At 44.8% G+C, this 13152-nt stretch overlaps 1 protein-coding gene across 1 annotated transcript in view; it reads right to left on the bottom strand.

The window, feature by feature from the left end:
- GPKOW (G patch domain and KOW motifs) overlaps positions 1-5321 on the bottom strand; it is a 7830-nt gene extending 2509 nt beyond the window's left edge. Inside the window, exons 1-6 of the mRNA XM_008587142.1 lie at positions 5146-5321; positions 4318-4472; positions 4095-4219; positions 1723-1832; positions 619-832; positions 54-186 (exon numbers count right to left, since the gene is read on the bottom strand). Of these exons, the coding sequence (XP_008585364.1) occupies positions 54-186; positions 619-832; positions 1723-1832; positions 4095-4219; positions 4318-4472; positions 5146-5321 (913 nt within the window). The remainder of the gene's footprint in view (positions 1-53; positions 187-618; positions 833-1722; positions 1833-4094; positions 4220-4317; positions 4473-5145) is intronic.
- Positions 5322-13152: the final 7831 nt, after the last annotated feature.

The raw sequence follows: 13152 nt of genomic DNA, 5'->3' as shown, positions 1-13152 counted from the left end.
CCCCCCCCCCCCCCCCCCCCCCCCCCCCCGAGCTATGTAAGGGGCTTACTCACTGAGATCCAAAGAGTTCTTGTCAAACTCCTTCTGAGTAACAGGCCGCAGGCAGTACTCACTGACAGTCACCATACGGCCCCCCACTGCCAGACGAACCATGACCCGAACATTGTCAGGATCCAGGCCTTCGACCTAAAGTGTTGGGAGCAAGAAGTTAGCAGAGGTTGAGGGGACTCCACCCACATCTCTATGACAAAGCTGTCCACTCCTTACTTCCAAAAGGCCTGACCCTTGTGGCACTCCCACCAGAATGTGACCTCTGAGGGCTGGGACCAGGCCTGGTGTCTGTGCCTCCCTCAGCAGCCTGTGGGGCTCAGACATCCTTTAAGCATTTAACCCCAGGGACTGTGCTATATGGCATTCTCTCCCTTTTAGTTGGGAACTGAGGCTCAGAAAGGCCCAGTAAGTAGTCCTGGGTTACCTAGTGAGGCAGTGGGCTGGGCAGGCCTGAAAGACTAGCAGTCCCAGTCTTTCTACCCCAGACCCAATTCTTCCTCCCTCTGACCCTCAAATTAACCTTCCCTTCTGCCTGTCTGGGGCTCCCAGGATATCTTGGTTCCTTACTTTCCCATAGAGGCCTCGATGAGGGCCAGAAAGGACCACCACAGCTCGTCCAGGCACTAGCCCTTGAGGCTGGTCTTCCTTATCCTTCTCTTGCTCTTCACCTGGACTTAGCAGGCGGTGCGGGCTGGTGGGGGCCAAGTTCTGGGCCTCGGTCAGGTTGGCACCCAGCCCTAACCCCTTGGGCCTCAGTGAGTTGATGCAGGGCTTCACTACTCTGCAGGGGCGAATATAGGTTCACTGGTCATCATCGGGTAGGGTATGTAACAGTCTCTAATGCCTCATTCCCCTCCCTTCCCACTCCAGCAATATCTTCTTTTCTTCTTTTTTGGTGGCTGGCTGGTACGGGGATCTGAACCTTTAACCTTCGTGTTATCAACACAGTGTTCTAACCAACTGAGCTAACCAGCCAGCCCCCAAAAATATCTTCATGAATACCCTTTCCAATCTCATACTAGGACTGTTTTTGACCTACAAAAACGGCAATTTCTTTTGGTTCTACCTAATAACATGCTGCATATACCATCTATTATGTAGTGTCTACGGTGGGATCTGAGGCAGATCCCTGTAACCAAATACACTAATATTTCTACAGGGGAAATCATAGGAATATTCACACCAAGCAGGAAAAACAGACTATAAAATGCCCAACGCCAATTCAGGTCATGTTTGGTGGCCAAATGGTGTACGAAAAAAATATTTAGTCTTCAGAAGTCTTTGGAGTTTGCAATTATGAAGAAGGGGTTGTAAGTCTGTGTGATAACAGCAAATGTTTAATCTACGTTTACTTAGGGCCAAGGCCTACTGTACATACTTTATGTGTATAATTTCATTTAACTTGCACAACAGATCTGTGAAATCAGTACTGTTACCCATTTTTCAGATGAAGAAACTGATGCCCAGAGAGGCAAATTTTACATAAACCAGATCCTATTATGGAGTTTTACAAGGCAAACAGGAATTTGGAACAGCAGTGGAAGGGGCTACTGAATTAGTTACTATAATAACGTATCCTCCCTCCTTGCCTGGATGGTTCTCGGTGATTAACCACAGGGATCTTGTTCACATCCCCATCTGTCTGTCCCCTCACCCCATCCCAGAACTCACTGATTGAAGGTGTGGCCGATGCCCTTGCCAGGTTTCCAGCCCATGCCCCGCAGCATGGCCAGCCCGTAGGCTTCCACAGGGACTGCCTCATAATCAGCCTCCTCTGGCACCTACAGGTTCAGGCAGAGGAGGGAAGGTCAGGCTTTGCTTCTGCTGGGCCCTGTTTGAAGTGCACCTGCTAACACCCACTGTGTGAGCCTCTATGCTTCTTTTCCAGTCGGCTCAAGGGGGAATTTTGATTTCCTCTTGCCATCCCTCACTTTACTCCTCTATGTTCAGTCCTTCCACAAATATCTGTAAAGCACCTATTCTGTGGAAAGTACTGTTCTAGGTGCTGGGGATAAAGCAGTGAACGAAACCGAAAAAATACCCTGCCTTTGTGGGGCTTACATTCTAGTTGTGGGGACACACAATAAATAAAATACAGAAAACATGATATGTCAGGTGGTGATAAATTATATGAAGAAAAATAAAGCAGATTACAGGGATGCAGAGGGATGGAGAGGGAGTGCCACTGAGTAGGCACTTAAGCAGAGACCTGGAGATGCCACAGGGAGCCATGAGGATATGAGAATGAAGAGTGTTCCCAGCAGAGAAAACAGTAAGAGCAAAGGCCCTAAAGCAAGACAAATCTTGGTATGCGTGAAGAGTACTGGGAAAGTCAACACGACTGAAACAGAGATGTGGAGGCAGAGAAGGATGGGTAAGAGATTAATCAGGAGAGCTGGGCAGGAGCCAGAGGCCCTTGGGTCAGGTGGGAGCCACAAGAGGAACTGGTGAGGAAGTTACTCCAATAATCCAAATGAGACGTGCTGGTGGCAGTCCCTTGTGGTGGTAGCAGTGATAGTGAGAAGTCGTCAGATTCTGGATGTATTTGGATTTTTTTTTTTCTCTCTCTCTCTCTTTCTTTTTTTTTTTTTTGGTTATCTTTTATTTTTTCTATGTGTATGTATTTTGAAAAGGGAGATAATAGGATTGTGCTGACAGATTGTATATGGGGCATGAAATAAAGAGGGGAGTCAAGGATGACTCCGAGATTTTTAAGCTGAGTGAAAGGAAGTATGGATGGAATCAACTGAGATATGGAAGGCTGCAAGGCTGCAAGAGGCCAGGAGGAGGGAAAATTAGAGGAATGAGGTTAAAGCTGGAACAGGATGAAGAGTAAGAGTCTTTTTTATTTTATTTTATTTTTTAAGATGAAAGAAACCAGAGTACATCTGAAGGCTGACAAGAACAGTTCAGTAGGAGAGGGTGGTGTGGAGCTGTAGAACTAGGCCCCAAAGAAACACTACAAAAAATTTATGAATGAAGAGGTGCAAAGTTGGGTCTGTGAGTACAAAACAGACTTGGTTATTCCTGTGGATACACCTCTCACCTCTCCTGTTGTCATCTCCAATCATCACTCCTTCAATCTTTTATATTTGTTCCAGACACATCACAAGTTGCCTCACTGACATACACACACCACACTCTTTTCCTGTCATAGTGATACTGCTTGGGCTATTGCTGCCATTAGGAGTACTCACCCTGCTCTTCCCTCTCTCACTAAACCCTCCCTATCCTTCCAGGCCTCACTCCCACCACTCTGGTCTGAGTCCCCATCACCTCTAGTCTGGACCACCGGTCACCTTGCTTCCACCTTTGCTTACTAATCTGTTCTGCTCACAGCAGCCAGAGGGATCCTGTCAAATCATAAGTCACTTCTCTGCTCAGAGACTGCCCAAGGCTCTTATCTCACTCACAGAAAAAGCCACAGTTCTCACCATGGCTCACAAGGCCCTGCCTGGTCTAGCCCCCTCTACCTCCTTTCTGACTTCATCTCCTGCCCCTCCCCCTCAGTCATTCCACTCCAGCCACAATGGACTCCTCGGTGCTCCTCACTCCAGGCAGTGTCTACCATCAGTGCCTTTACATTTCCTGCTTTTTTTTTTTTTTTCCCTTTTTGTCTTTTTTTCATGACCGGCAACGGATCGCAACCCTCAGTGTCGCGCCCATACCGGCCCGGGACCGGCAACGGGATCGCAACCCTCGGTGTTGCTCCCTGCACCTCGCTCAGCCAGTGAGTGGGAACCGGTCTGTATGTGGGATCCGAACCCTCGGCGGGAGCGCCACGGCGCACTGTAGCAGTGCGCCACTGGGCTGGCCCTTCCTTTGCTCTTCATTCATTCATTCAGCTAATTCCAGATCCAAATACTTTTTTCACATCCCAGTATCTGGATTCATTTGTTAATGTTTCCAAAAGGGATGAAAAGAGGAAGGGATAGGCAGCAGGCCCCCCGCACACACAGACTTTCCCTGCTGTCTGCAAGGAGGCAAGCCTGGCAGACAGGGCAAAGAGACTGGGGAAGAAAGGGGGCAAGGGACCAGCTCACTGTCTCAGCCTGGGGTTCGCTGTCTGCCCCTTCCGTGTTGGGGATGCATCCTTTCTGGATCATGGGGATAGCAAGCGTGGGGTCGACACCTGCATTCTCTCTCTCCTCCTGAGACTTCTTGGATTCTAAGGAAGAATGGGAGGGAGCAATGAGGTCCTACCCCATCCTTCCCCCTTCTTCCCCTTCTTCTTTCACTGGGGCATGGTGAAGGGGGATCACTCACCCTCAAGGAGCTCCTTCACAGCCTGGGACAGCACCCCATCTACCAAGACTTCAGTATCCATGGATGGCCCAAGGGACTGGGCCTGTGGCTGCCTGTGATGACCATTCTTGATCAAAGGGATGACAAGTTCCTTGGGGGCTCCTGAGGGCTTCACACTGATGTGGACACAGAGGGGTGAGGCTGGGAGAGTGGCAGGGTCAGTGCATTCTGAGCCACACTCCTTCATTCAGAGAAAACACAAGAGCCAAACTCATCCCCGGCCCCATGACCATGCCCTCAGTTCTCCTGTCTGGCTCTCCTGTTATGTATCTGATGGTGCATCCTTTGGATACTCTCCCCGATTCCCCACAAGTCTTAAATATTACTGTCTTTGAGGAATCATTCCTGGACCCTCTGTCCATTCCAAGACCCGCTTTCACAGTGACCTACAAATCATCACCTTCAGCTCAGACTCTCCTCAGCTCCAGGCTCCAGAATAGCCGCCTCTCGGAGGGTTGATTCTCTTCTGAAAGTCCCTCCCCTAGGCCCTTCAGACTTTCCTTTCTTAATAAAGTTGATGATGGCCTCCCTCAACTTGAATCTGCCGCTCCGCCCCATTTCCCACCAAGTCCTAAAGACACTGCCTCTCAGGTCCTCTCTTCTCAATCTCCACGGCCATCAGGCCTAATTTCCCCGTCTCTCCTACAAACTCTCGACTTCTCGCCTCCACGAATTTCCTCAGGCTGTTTCAGGCTTTCCAGGCCACAGTCGCCAAGACAACTCAGATTCCGCCCTCCCGCTTGCGCTCACTGCACCGATTTCCAAGGGATGCAAGACCTGGCGCTTCACCTCTGCAGCTCCCTCCCTTCCACGGTCTTCAAGAAATTCTTCTCCTCCAAGGCCAGCTCCGCGCAGTCTCCCTGGTCCGCCAGCCGCCTCCGGGCAGACGTACGCAGGAAGCCGAATGAAATTGGAGCAGTGGAAGCTGCCGATGGTTCCAAAACACTGTCTCCCTTCTCCGCCATCTTGCACCTCTTCCCAGGCTGGCGCGCTGCTTGCTGGGAAGTTTAGTTTGGGCTCAGTTCGCTAGGGGCGGGCAGACGAGCGCAAGAACTACCTTTCCCATAAAGCACTGTGGCATTAGGGGGGCGGAAGCGGACTAGGGACCGTAGGAAGTCGCTCTTTTAAACTTCATAGGAGCGCGTCCCACTAAACATAAAGGGAAATGTAATTCTTCAGGGTGGTAGGCGTGATGGAAGGTGCATTCATTCTTGCAGTTCATTCCTTCGTGTAGGCGTTTGACAAGTATTTATTGATCGCCTACTGTGTGCACCTTACTGTGCCTTACCGATGTGGGAAGTGTAGATAAAATGAGTCATTAAGAAAAAAAAAAAAAATCAGTGAGTGCCAGTTGTGTATAATGATAAATAATAGACACGAAATGCTGCCTACTGATGCCAGATTTTAATATTCGACAAAGCACTGAATTCAAATATTAATAAAATAGACCTCTTCCTCTGTAGGGGCTCGCAATCCAGTGGGAAACGGTGACATTTAAACAGATATTTAAGAAGTATAACGACATTAAACATATTGTATTTCTACAATATGTAATTTAGAAACAAAACGAAACAAACATATCATGAGAGCCAGGTCCTAAGGCTTCAAAGATTGACGAGACAGATCCCACTTGTGTAGGACTTTAAGAGTTTGTAGAGTAGAAGACAGACACTTAAACAAATAGTCACAAGAAAGAACACTACAGTTCTGCTACAAATTCATCCCAAGGAAATCATTGAAGATGTGCAAAACGATTTTTATGAGATTCATCATTGTATTATTTATTGTGGCAAAGCGTGAAGACCACTTAAATGATCAACAGAAGGGGATGGGGTAAATGAATTAAAACACATCTCTTGGATGGAGGAATATGCTAGAGCCTTTAAATGAGAAGCTGAAAATATAATTAAATAAAATGGAGACATAGTAACAATGTTTTGGAAAGTAGAATAGTATGGTAGCTCAGAATAGTATGGTAGTTTGAAAACTGGCGGCCTATTATTCAATCAATTTTATGGCCATGTTTCCAGGCCTAGAAGCCCTGGGCATTCTGGGATGGGCTCTGGAATCTCAAGGGCAAAGTTACTGTGGTTTTCAATATACAATAATATTCTTTAATTTTATTTGTAAATAATTTTAGACCTAAATGTTGAAAAGTAGGACAGAGAGTTCCTATACATGTATCTTTTATTCAGATTCCCTTAAACGTTTTGTATAACAATACTGTAATCATCAAAATCAGGACATAAACACTGTTGCAATACTATTAACTAAACTATAGACCATTTTCTGTCCCAGGATCCAATCTAGGACAATGCAATATAATTGTGATGCGTCTTTTGTCTCCTCTAGTCTGTAACAGTTCCTCAGTCTTTCTTAGTCTTTCATGACCTTTAACACTTTTGAAAATTATAGTTCAGTTATTTTGTAGAACATCCCTCAATATAGATTTGTCTGATGACTTGTCATGATTAGACTGAGGTTATGAATTTTTGGCAAGAATGTCACAGAGATGATGTGCCCTTCTAATCACATGACATCGGGGGTTCATGTTGTTTACATGTCTTATTGCTAATGATGTGAACATGGATCACTTGGTTAAGGTGGTGTCTGCCAGGTTTCTCCACTGGCTCCACTGCCTGTGAGGCAAACTGTCCATGGCCGAAGTCATACCCAATTCCTGAGGCAGCCACCTGAGGTGGTGTGCACAATACAGGCTTACATAGGTTTAGGTCAGAGGTTCATGAGAGAGTTTTGCCTTCTCAGTGGTTCATACCTGGTACTGACTCAGTCCTGACATGTACGATGGAGATCATTGACAGCCGACCCTGGTCTTGATCCAAAACTTTGTGGTAAAATATAATGGGAGAAAAGACATTTTTTTTCTCTCTTTTCTTTATCCTGAATAGAAAATCTGGAGTAACATTTATTTTTTTTGTTTGTTTTTTGTTTTTGTTTTTGGTGGCTGGCTGGTACAGGGATCTGAATCTTTGATCTTGGTGTTATCAGCACCAAGCTCTACCAACTGAGCCAACCAGCCAGAGAAGGCATAACATTTAGAAAGTGTTTGCTTGCCATAGTTAAGGAAGCCTATATCCAAGTTTTGCAAAATCAATCATTTATTCTTTTGTGAATTCCATAAACATTAATGAGTACCTACTCTATTATAGGCCCTGCCCCCAAGGGACTCATATAAGATGTTGGGAAGATCAGGGATTATGCGTGTGGTTAAGACTGCAGATATACAGAAGGCTGTGGGGAGGGGTGGTTGAGAAAACAAAAAGGGGGCTGGCCCGTGGCTCACTCGGGAGAGTGCGGTGCTGATAACACCAAGGCCACGGGTTCGGATCCCATATAGGGATGGCCAGTTCGCTCACTGGGTGAGCGTGGTGCTGACAACACCAAGTCAAGGGTTAAGATCCCCTTACCGGTCATCTTTTTAAAAAAAAAAAAAAAAGAGAGAGAAAACAAAAAGGGAATTAATTGTACCCAGTAATACTTCCAAGAGGGGCTGAAGACTGAAAAAGCATTCTGAAAGTTGGCAGAAAGTGAAGCTGGAGTGATGTGCAGGGGCTAGGTCATGGATGGCAGGGAATTCGAGGCTTAGGACTTTTTGCTGGGTTAATGAGGGAGTCATGAGAGGTTATGTGACATGACAAAATGTGTGTGTGTGTGTATGTGTGTGTGTGTGTGTGTGTGTGTGTTTTAAGGATGACCAGTAAAGGGATCTTAACCCTTGACTTGGTGTTGTCAGCACCACGCTCTCCCATGAGAGCTGACTGACCATCCCTATATAGGGATCTGAACCTGTGGCCTTGGTGTTATCAGCACCATACTCTCCCAAGTGAGCCACGGGCCCGCCTGACCAAATTTGTGTTTTTAAAAAAGTAACATAAGGGCCGGCCCGTGGCTCACTCGGTAGAGTGCGGTGCTGATAACACCAAGGCCACGGGTTCGGATCCCATATAGGGATGGCCGGTTAGCTCACTGGCTGAGTGTGGTGTTGACAACACCAAGCCAAGGGTTAAGATCCCCTTACCGGTCATCTTTTAAAAAAAAATAAAAATAAAATAAAATAAAAAATAAAAAAGTAACATAAGGGCTGGCTGGTTAGCTCAGCTGGTTAGAGTTCAGTGTTATAATACCAAGATCAAAGGCTTGGATCCCCTTACCAACCAGCTGCCAAAAAAAAAAAAAAAAAGTAACATGTATGAAAAATACAGGGTTTAGTGTCACCTCTCCCTCGGGGTGACTGAGACAGAGACGCAAAGGATTACTCAAAGCCCATTTTTCCAGAGCAGTGAGAGGCCCGACGGGATTAAATCCCAGGAGACGACTTCTTCAAGAGAGAAGGAATTCCTAGGAAATGACCCCCAATCAGGGCTTTTCTCGGTTTTTTAGAGTGCAGGCAAAGTTACAGAAAAGAACACAGGTGGTTAATCAGTCATAGTGAAAACATAAACAAACTGACTACATAACAATTTTCATTAACGCAGGTGCAACTTAAAAATAGTTTAAGCAATTTACCATCAAAGGAGTCATAAAACTAAGCTATGTGACATACAAAAGAACCAATGAGGTAATTGTTATGGCAACCCTTAGTTCCCTAGGAAACTTAGAGAAGCAGTTGAAGGTGAAATGTGGAACCAGCAGCTAATTGGCAGAGTAGCCTTGAAGCTTTCAGTACACATATTTTCTCATAATTAGGTTTAGCTGCACCAAGGGTGTCTGCCCTTAGAGCAAGCTCTTATGCTGTGTTGCAATTCTCATACCCACACCAGAGACTTTTTAGTCCTGTAAAAGTTTTCTGTTTTTTCCCAAACTTAGCATTTCTATGTGCATTACTAAAAGGTTAGGTTCTTCCTCAAACTACAAGGCTCTGGCCTTGCTAAAACTAGGGACTATGGCCCCACTGTGCTACAGCCTAAACTAAAGGGCTTTGGCTTTTCTAACAGCTAAGGACTGTGATCTTACTAAGATAAAGATCCTACTAACTTACAGCCTGATCTAAGGACTGTGGTCCTTCTAACAGCTAAGGGCTGTGGCCCTACTAAGCTAAAGGTTAAGGCCCTGTGAAATACATGCGCTTTATTAGTGTTAGCACCCTTTACAGTATAGGGCCGGCACGTGGCTCACTTGAGAGAGTGCGGTGCTGGTAACACCAAGGCCACGGGTTTGGATCCCTATACAGGGATGGCCGGTTAGCTCAGTTGGGAGAGCGTGGTGCTGACAACACCAAGTCAAGCGTTAAGATCCCCTTACTGGTCATCTTTTGAAAAAGAAAGAAAAATACAGGGTCAATATCCTCAAAATGCAAAGAGCTTCTGCAGTTCAATAACTATAAAACACAAGCAATCCTGACTGAAAAACAGGCAACGGACATAATCAGGTGATTCACAATATAGAAAATACGAATAGCCACTAAGCACAGGTAAAGACTCTCAACCATGCTAATAATCAAAGCAATGCAAATAAATGAATAATGATTGGTAAAGACCAAAAGTAAAAACAGTAAGCACATATATGGTAGGTCCTCTCACCAATCTAAGCACTCATTTAGTCCTCCAAAGGACCCTACGAATGGGGAACTATTTTTAAATACATTTTACTGATGAGGGAACTCTGGCCCAGAGAGGCTGAGCTGGCCAACGTCTCAAATAGTAAGTACTAAAGATGATGTGCACAGTTGCTAATGATGGAAGAAAGCGGGCATTTTTTTTTCTTTACATTGACAGAATTCTTTTATTTTTAAAAAAATCCAAGCATACACGTGTACAATACATGAACATTCAAATGAAATATTGTGCAATAAATAGAACTTGGAACATAAAATACTTAATTCTCAATCAGATGGGTACTTCATAGGGATAAACAAAAATGAGTAATTCAGGTACAAATCAAGTCGAAATTATAATATGCTGAAATGAATAAAATGTATATAGAAAAACTACACTAAATTATGTGGCATTACATTTTATCCGCATTCACACCTACACTATACTCTTATTTAGTCTGAAGCTTAGATTCTCATTGATAAAGAATAAAACTAAAGAAATTTTTTTTTTTAATGACCAGTAAGGGGATCTTAACCCTTGACTTGGTGTTGTCTTCACTACGCTCTCCCAGTGAGCAAACCGGCCATGCCTATATGGGATACGAACCCGAGGCCTTGGTGTTATCAGCACCGCATTCTCCCGAGTGAGCCACGGGCCCGGCCCAAAGAAAAAATTTTTTTTTAATTGAGAAAAAAGGGGCCTGCCATCTCAGAACCCAGCTCCTCTCCGACCCCGCCTCCCGGGGAGGCCCGGCCCCGCACGCACCCTCCCTGGGGCGCAGGCGCAATGTGGCGCCGGTCCTGCGTACCAGCGCCGCCACGTCGGCTGCAGCTCGGGCCGCTAGGGGGCGCGCGTCCAGCCGCGCCAGGAGCTGCCGGGCGCTGGAGCCAATAAAGACATTTTTATAAATAGATGTGGCTCCTAATGGAATTACCTTTCTAAAGGACAGCAAACCAGACACCTATGCACATTTATCTATTATTTCCAAGCAGTTGGCATCATTTTATATTAAATTGTTAATTGTTATTAATTACTTTGGCATTTCTGGAAAGAGCATTAATCTTAGCAGAGTCATTTTGTATTTCAATAGGAGCATCATTTGCCTCCCATCAGAAGGAATTGCTTTCTTGAGGGCAATTCATAAATGTGTCATTTATTGTAAATCACCACTTATGGGAATGAAATTTGACATCTGGAGTCACACTGGTAAGGTCAAAGATGCCAGGGCTAATTTCAGCCCCCTAATATTCAGATCAATCACTCTGTTCTATTACAGCACCACTATAAGGAGGAGGGTTGTTAGAAGAAGGAATAAAGTATTACAGTACTGGAGAAACAGATAACCATGCAATTAATGATAAAAGTAATAATTGTTAAAAGTCATTGACTCTTACTACATGCCTAGTATGATTAGTGCTTTACACGAACAATCACTTTTAATCCTTATAATATCTTAATGAGCTGGGTATTACTATTAATCCCATTTTATAGATCAGGAAATTAAGGCTTAGAGTAAATAAATTGTTCAGGGTGGATCAGCTTGTAAGTGAAAATACTGGGACTTGAATCCATGTCAGCTTGATGACAAACCTGAATTAACCAGAAATGAGGCATGGTCTCTGTCACTGAAAAATTTAGAATTTCAATACGTAATAACTTCGTATAGCATACATTATACGAAGTTATACGAGAATTACAGGGGAGGGGCCCCTGGGATGCTAGATGTGGCTTCACTGAGAGAGCCAACATGAGCAGGGTCACAATTCTGGGGCAGAGGCAACTACTGGGGCCAACGGAGTGGTACTCATGTCACCAAGGCTGTTGGGGTTCCAGATGGATGTAGACATGAGGATGGAGCCCCAGCCACTGGAGCCTCAACATACCCCTCAGGGAAGTGGAGGTGATGAGATATGCCTGATAAGACTGCCAAGGGAATGTCAACCTAAATAACAGAGAGAGGCTCTCTAAAAGAAAATGTTTTTTCAGGAATAGGGCATTGCAATAGGAATATGTGTGCATTAGTAAACTATGTGCATATTTAGGGAGGCAAATGAAGACAAAGGGTTTTAAAGGAAAAATGATGGAGGATTACATAATTGTTTTGTGATAATTATCCGTGGCTACAAGGATCAATACCAGGGGTGACACCCGTCCAAGGTCGTACAGGCAGTTAGTTGCTGGGCAGATGTCCTTGCAGAAGTATTTTTAATTAAGGTTGCGATGGCTTCTGTGCAAAGTTGTGGCTATGCAGAGTCCTTTGGGTTAGTTGTTGTTATCAGGCATACATGCACGAGAACCCTCCCTTCGTGGCCTTTCCCCGGCTCTATTTATCATAGTTTTGGGGTGGTTTTTTTGTTCTTGTTTTTTGGCAGCTGGCCAGTATGGAGGAACTGAACCCTTGACCTTGGTCTTATAACCCACTCTAACCAACTGAGCTAATCTGCCAGCCCCCAAATGACTCCATTTTGAGTCTGACAATTTTCACAGGAATTAGGAATAAAGCTTCCAAATCACCTGCGTCGGGCCCAGCCACGCTATCTGGTAGTAGTGTTGGTGTATATTTTTTTATCAATATTAATTACAATCACACTGGACAAAGCCAAATCCCCTCTTAGTCCTACTCCATTGTGGGTTCAAACCAATGTCCCTCTTAGCCTCGTCCATTCACGAATATATACTCCTTTTAGCCTCACCTCATTCAAGTATTTCAGTCAGTCCCTCATAGCCCCACCCAGTTCTCTAATTTAATCAAAACTTTTTTTTTCCCACTGGTTTTATTAGTTCGTTTCTGTTGCTTATAAGCAACAAAATACATGGAACTAGGTGATTTATAAGAAAGCAAAATTTATTGCTTACAGTTTCAGAGGCTTGGAAGGCCAAAGTTCAGGGAACACATCTGGTGAGGGTCTTGTTGTTGACTTCAGTGACGCAGGGTATGACATTGTGAAATGGTGGAGCAGACAGAGCAGAGAGAAACAGACTATTTTCTTTTAAAGCCCTCAGGACCACGCCCCTGACCACCATTTTTAATCCATTCACTACTGCCTTGTCCTACAATCTAATCACCTCTTCAAGGTTCCGCCTTTCAATTACCATAGTAGGATTTCCCACCCTCTTAACAGTCACAGTGGGAAATGTTTTTGTTTTTTTTTTTTTTAGTATATACAATTTATTTTTTTTTTAAAAGATGACCGGTAAGGGGATCTTAACCCTTGACTTGGTGTTGTCAGCACCACGCTCA

Source organism: Galeopterus variegatus, unplaced genomic scaffold (genome assembly GCF_000696425.1).
Source record: "Galeopterus variegatus unplaced genomic scaffold, G_variegatus-3.0.2 Scaffold4257, whole genome shotgun sequence".
Classification (NCBI taxonomy): domain Eukaryota; kingdom Metazoa; phylum Chordata; class Mammalia; order Dermoptera; family Cynocephalidae; genus Galeopterus; species Galeopterus variegatus.
The sequence above is the reverse complement of the archived record's forward strand: the minus strand, read 5'-3'. Positions and strand labels throughout refer to the sequence as shown.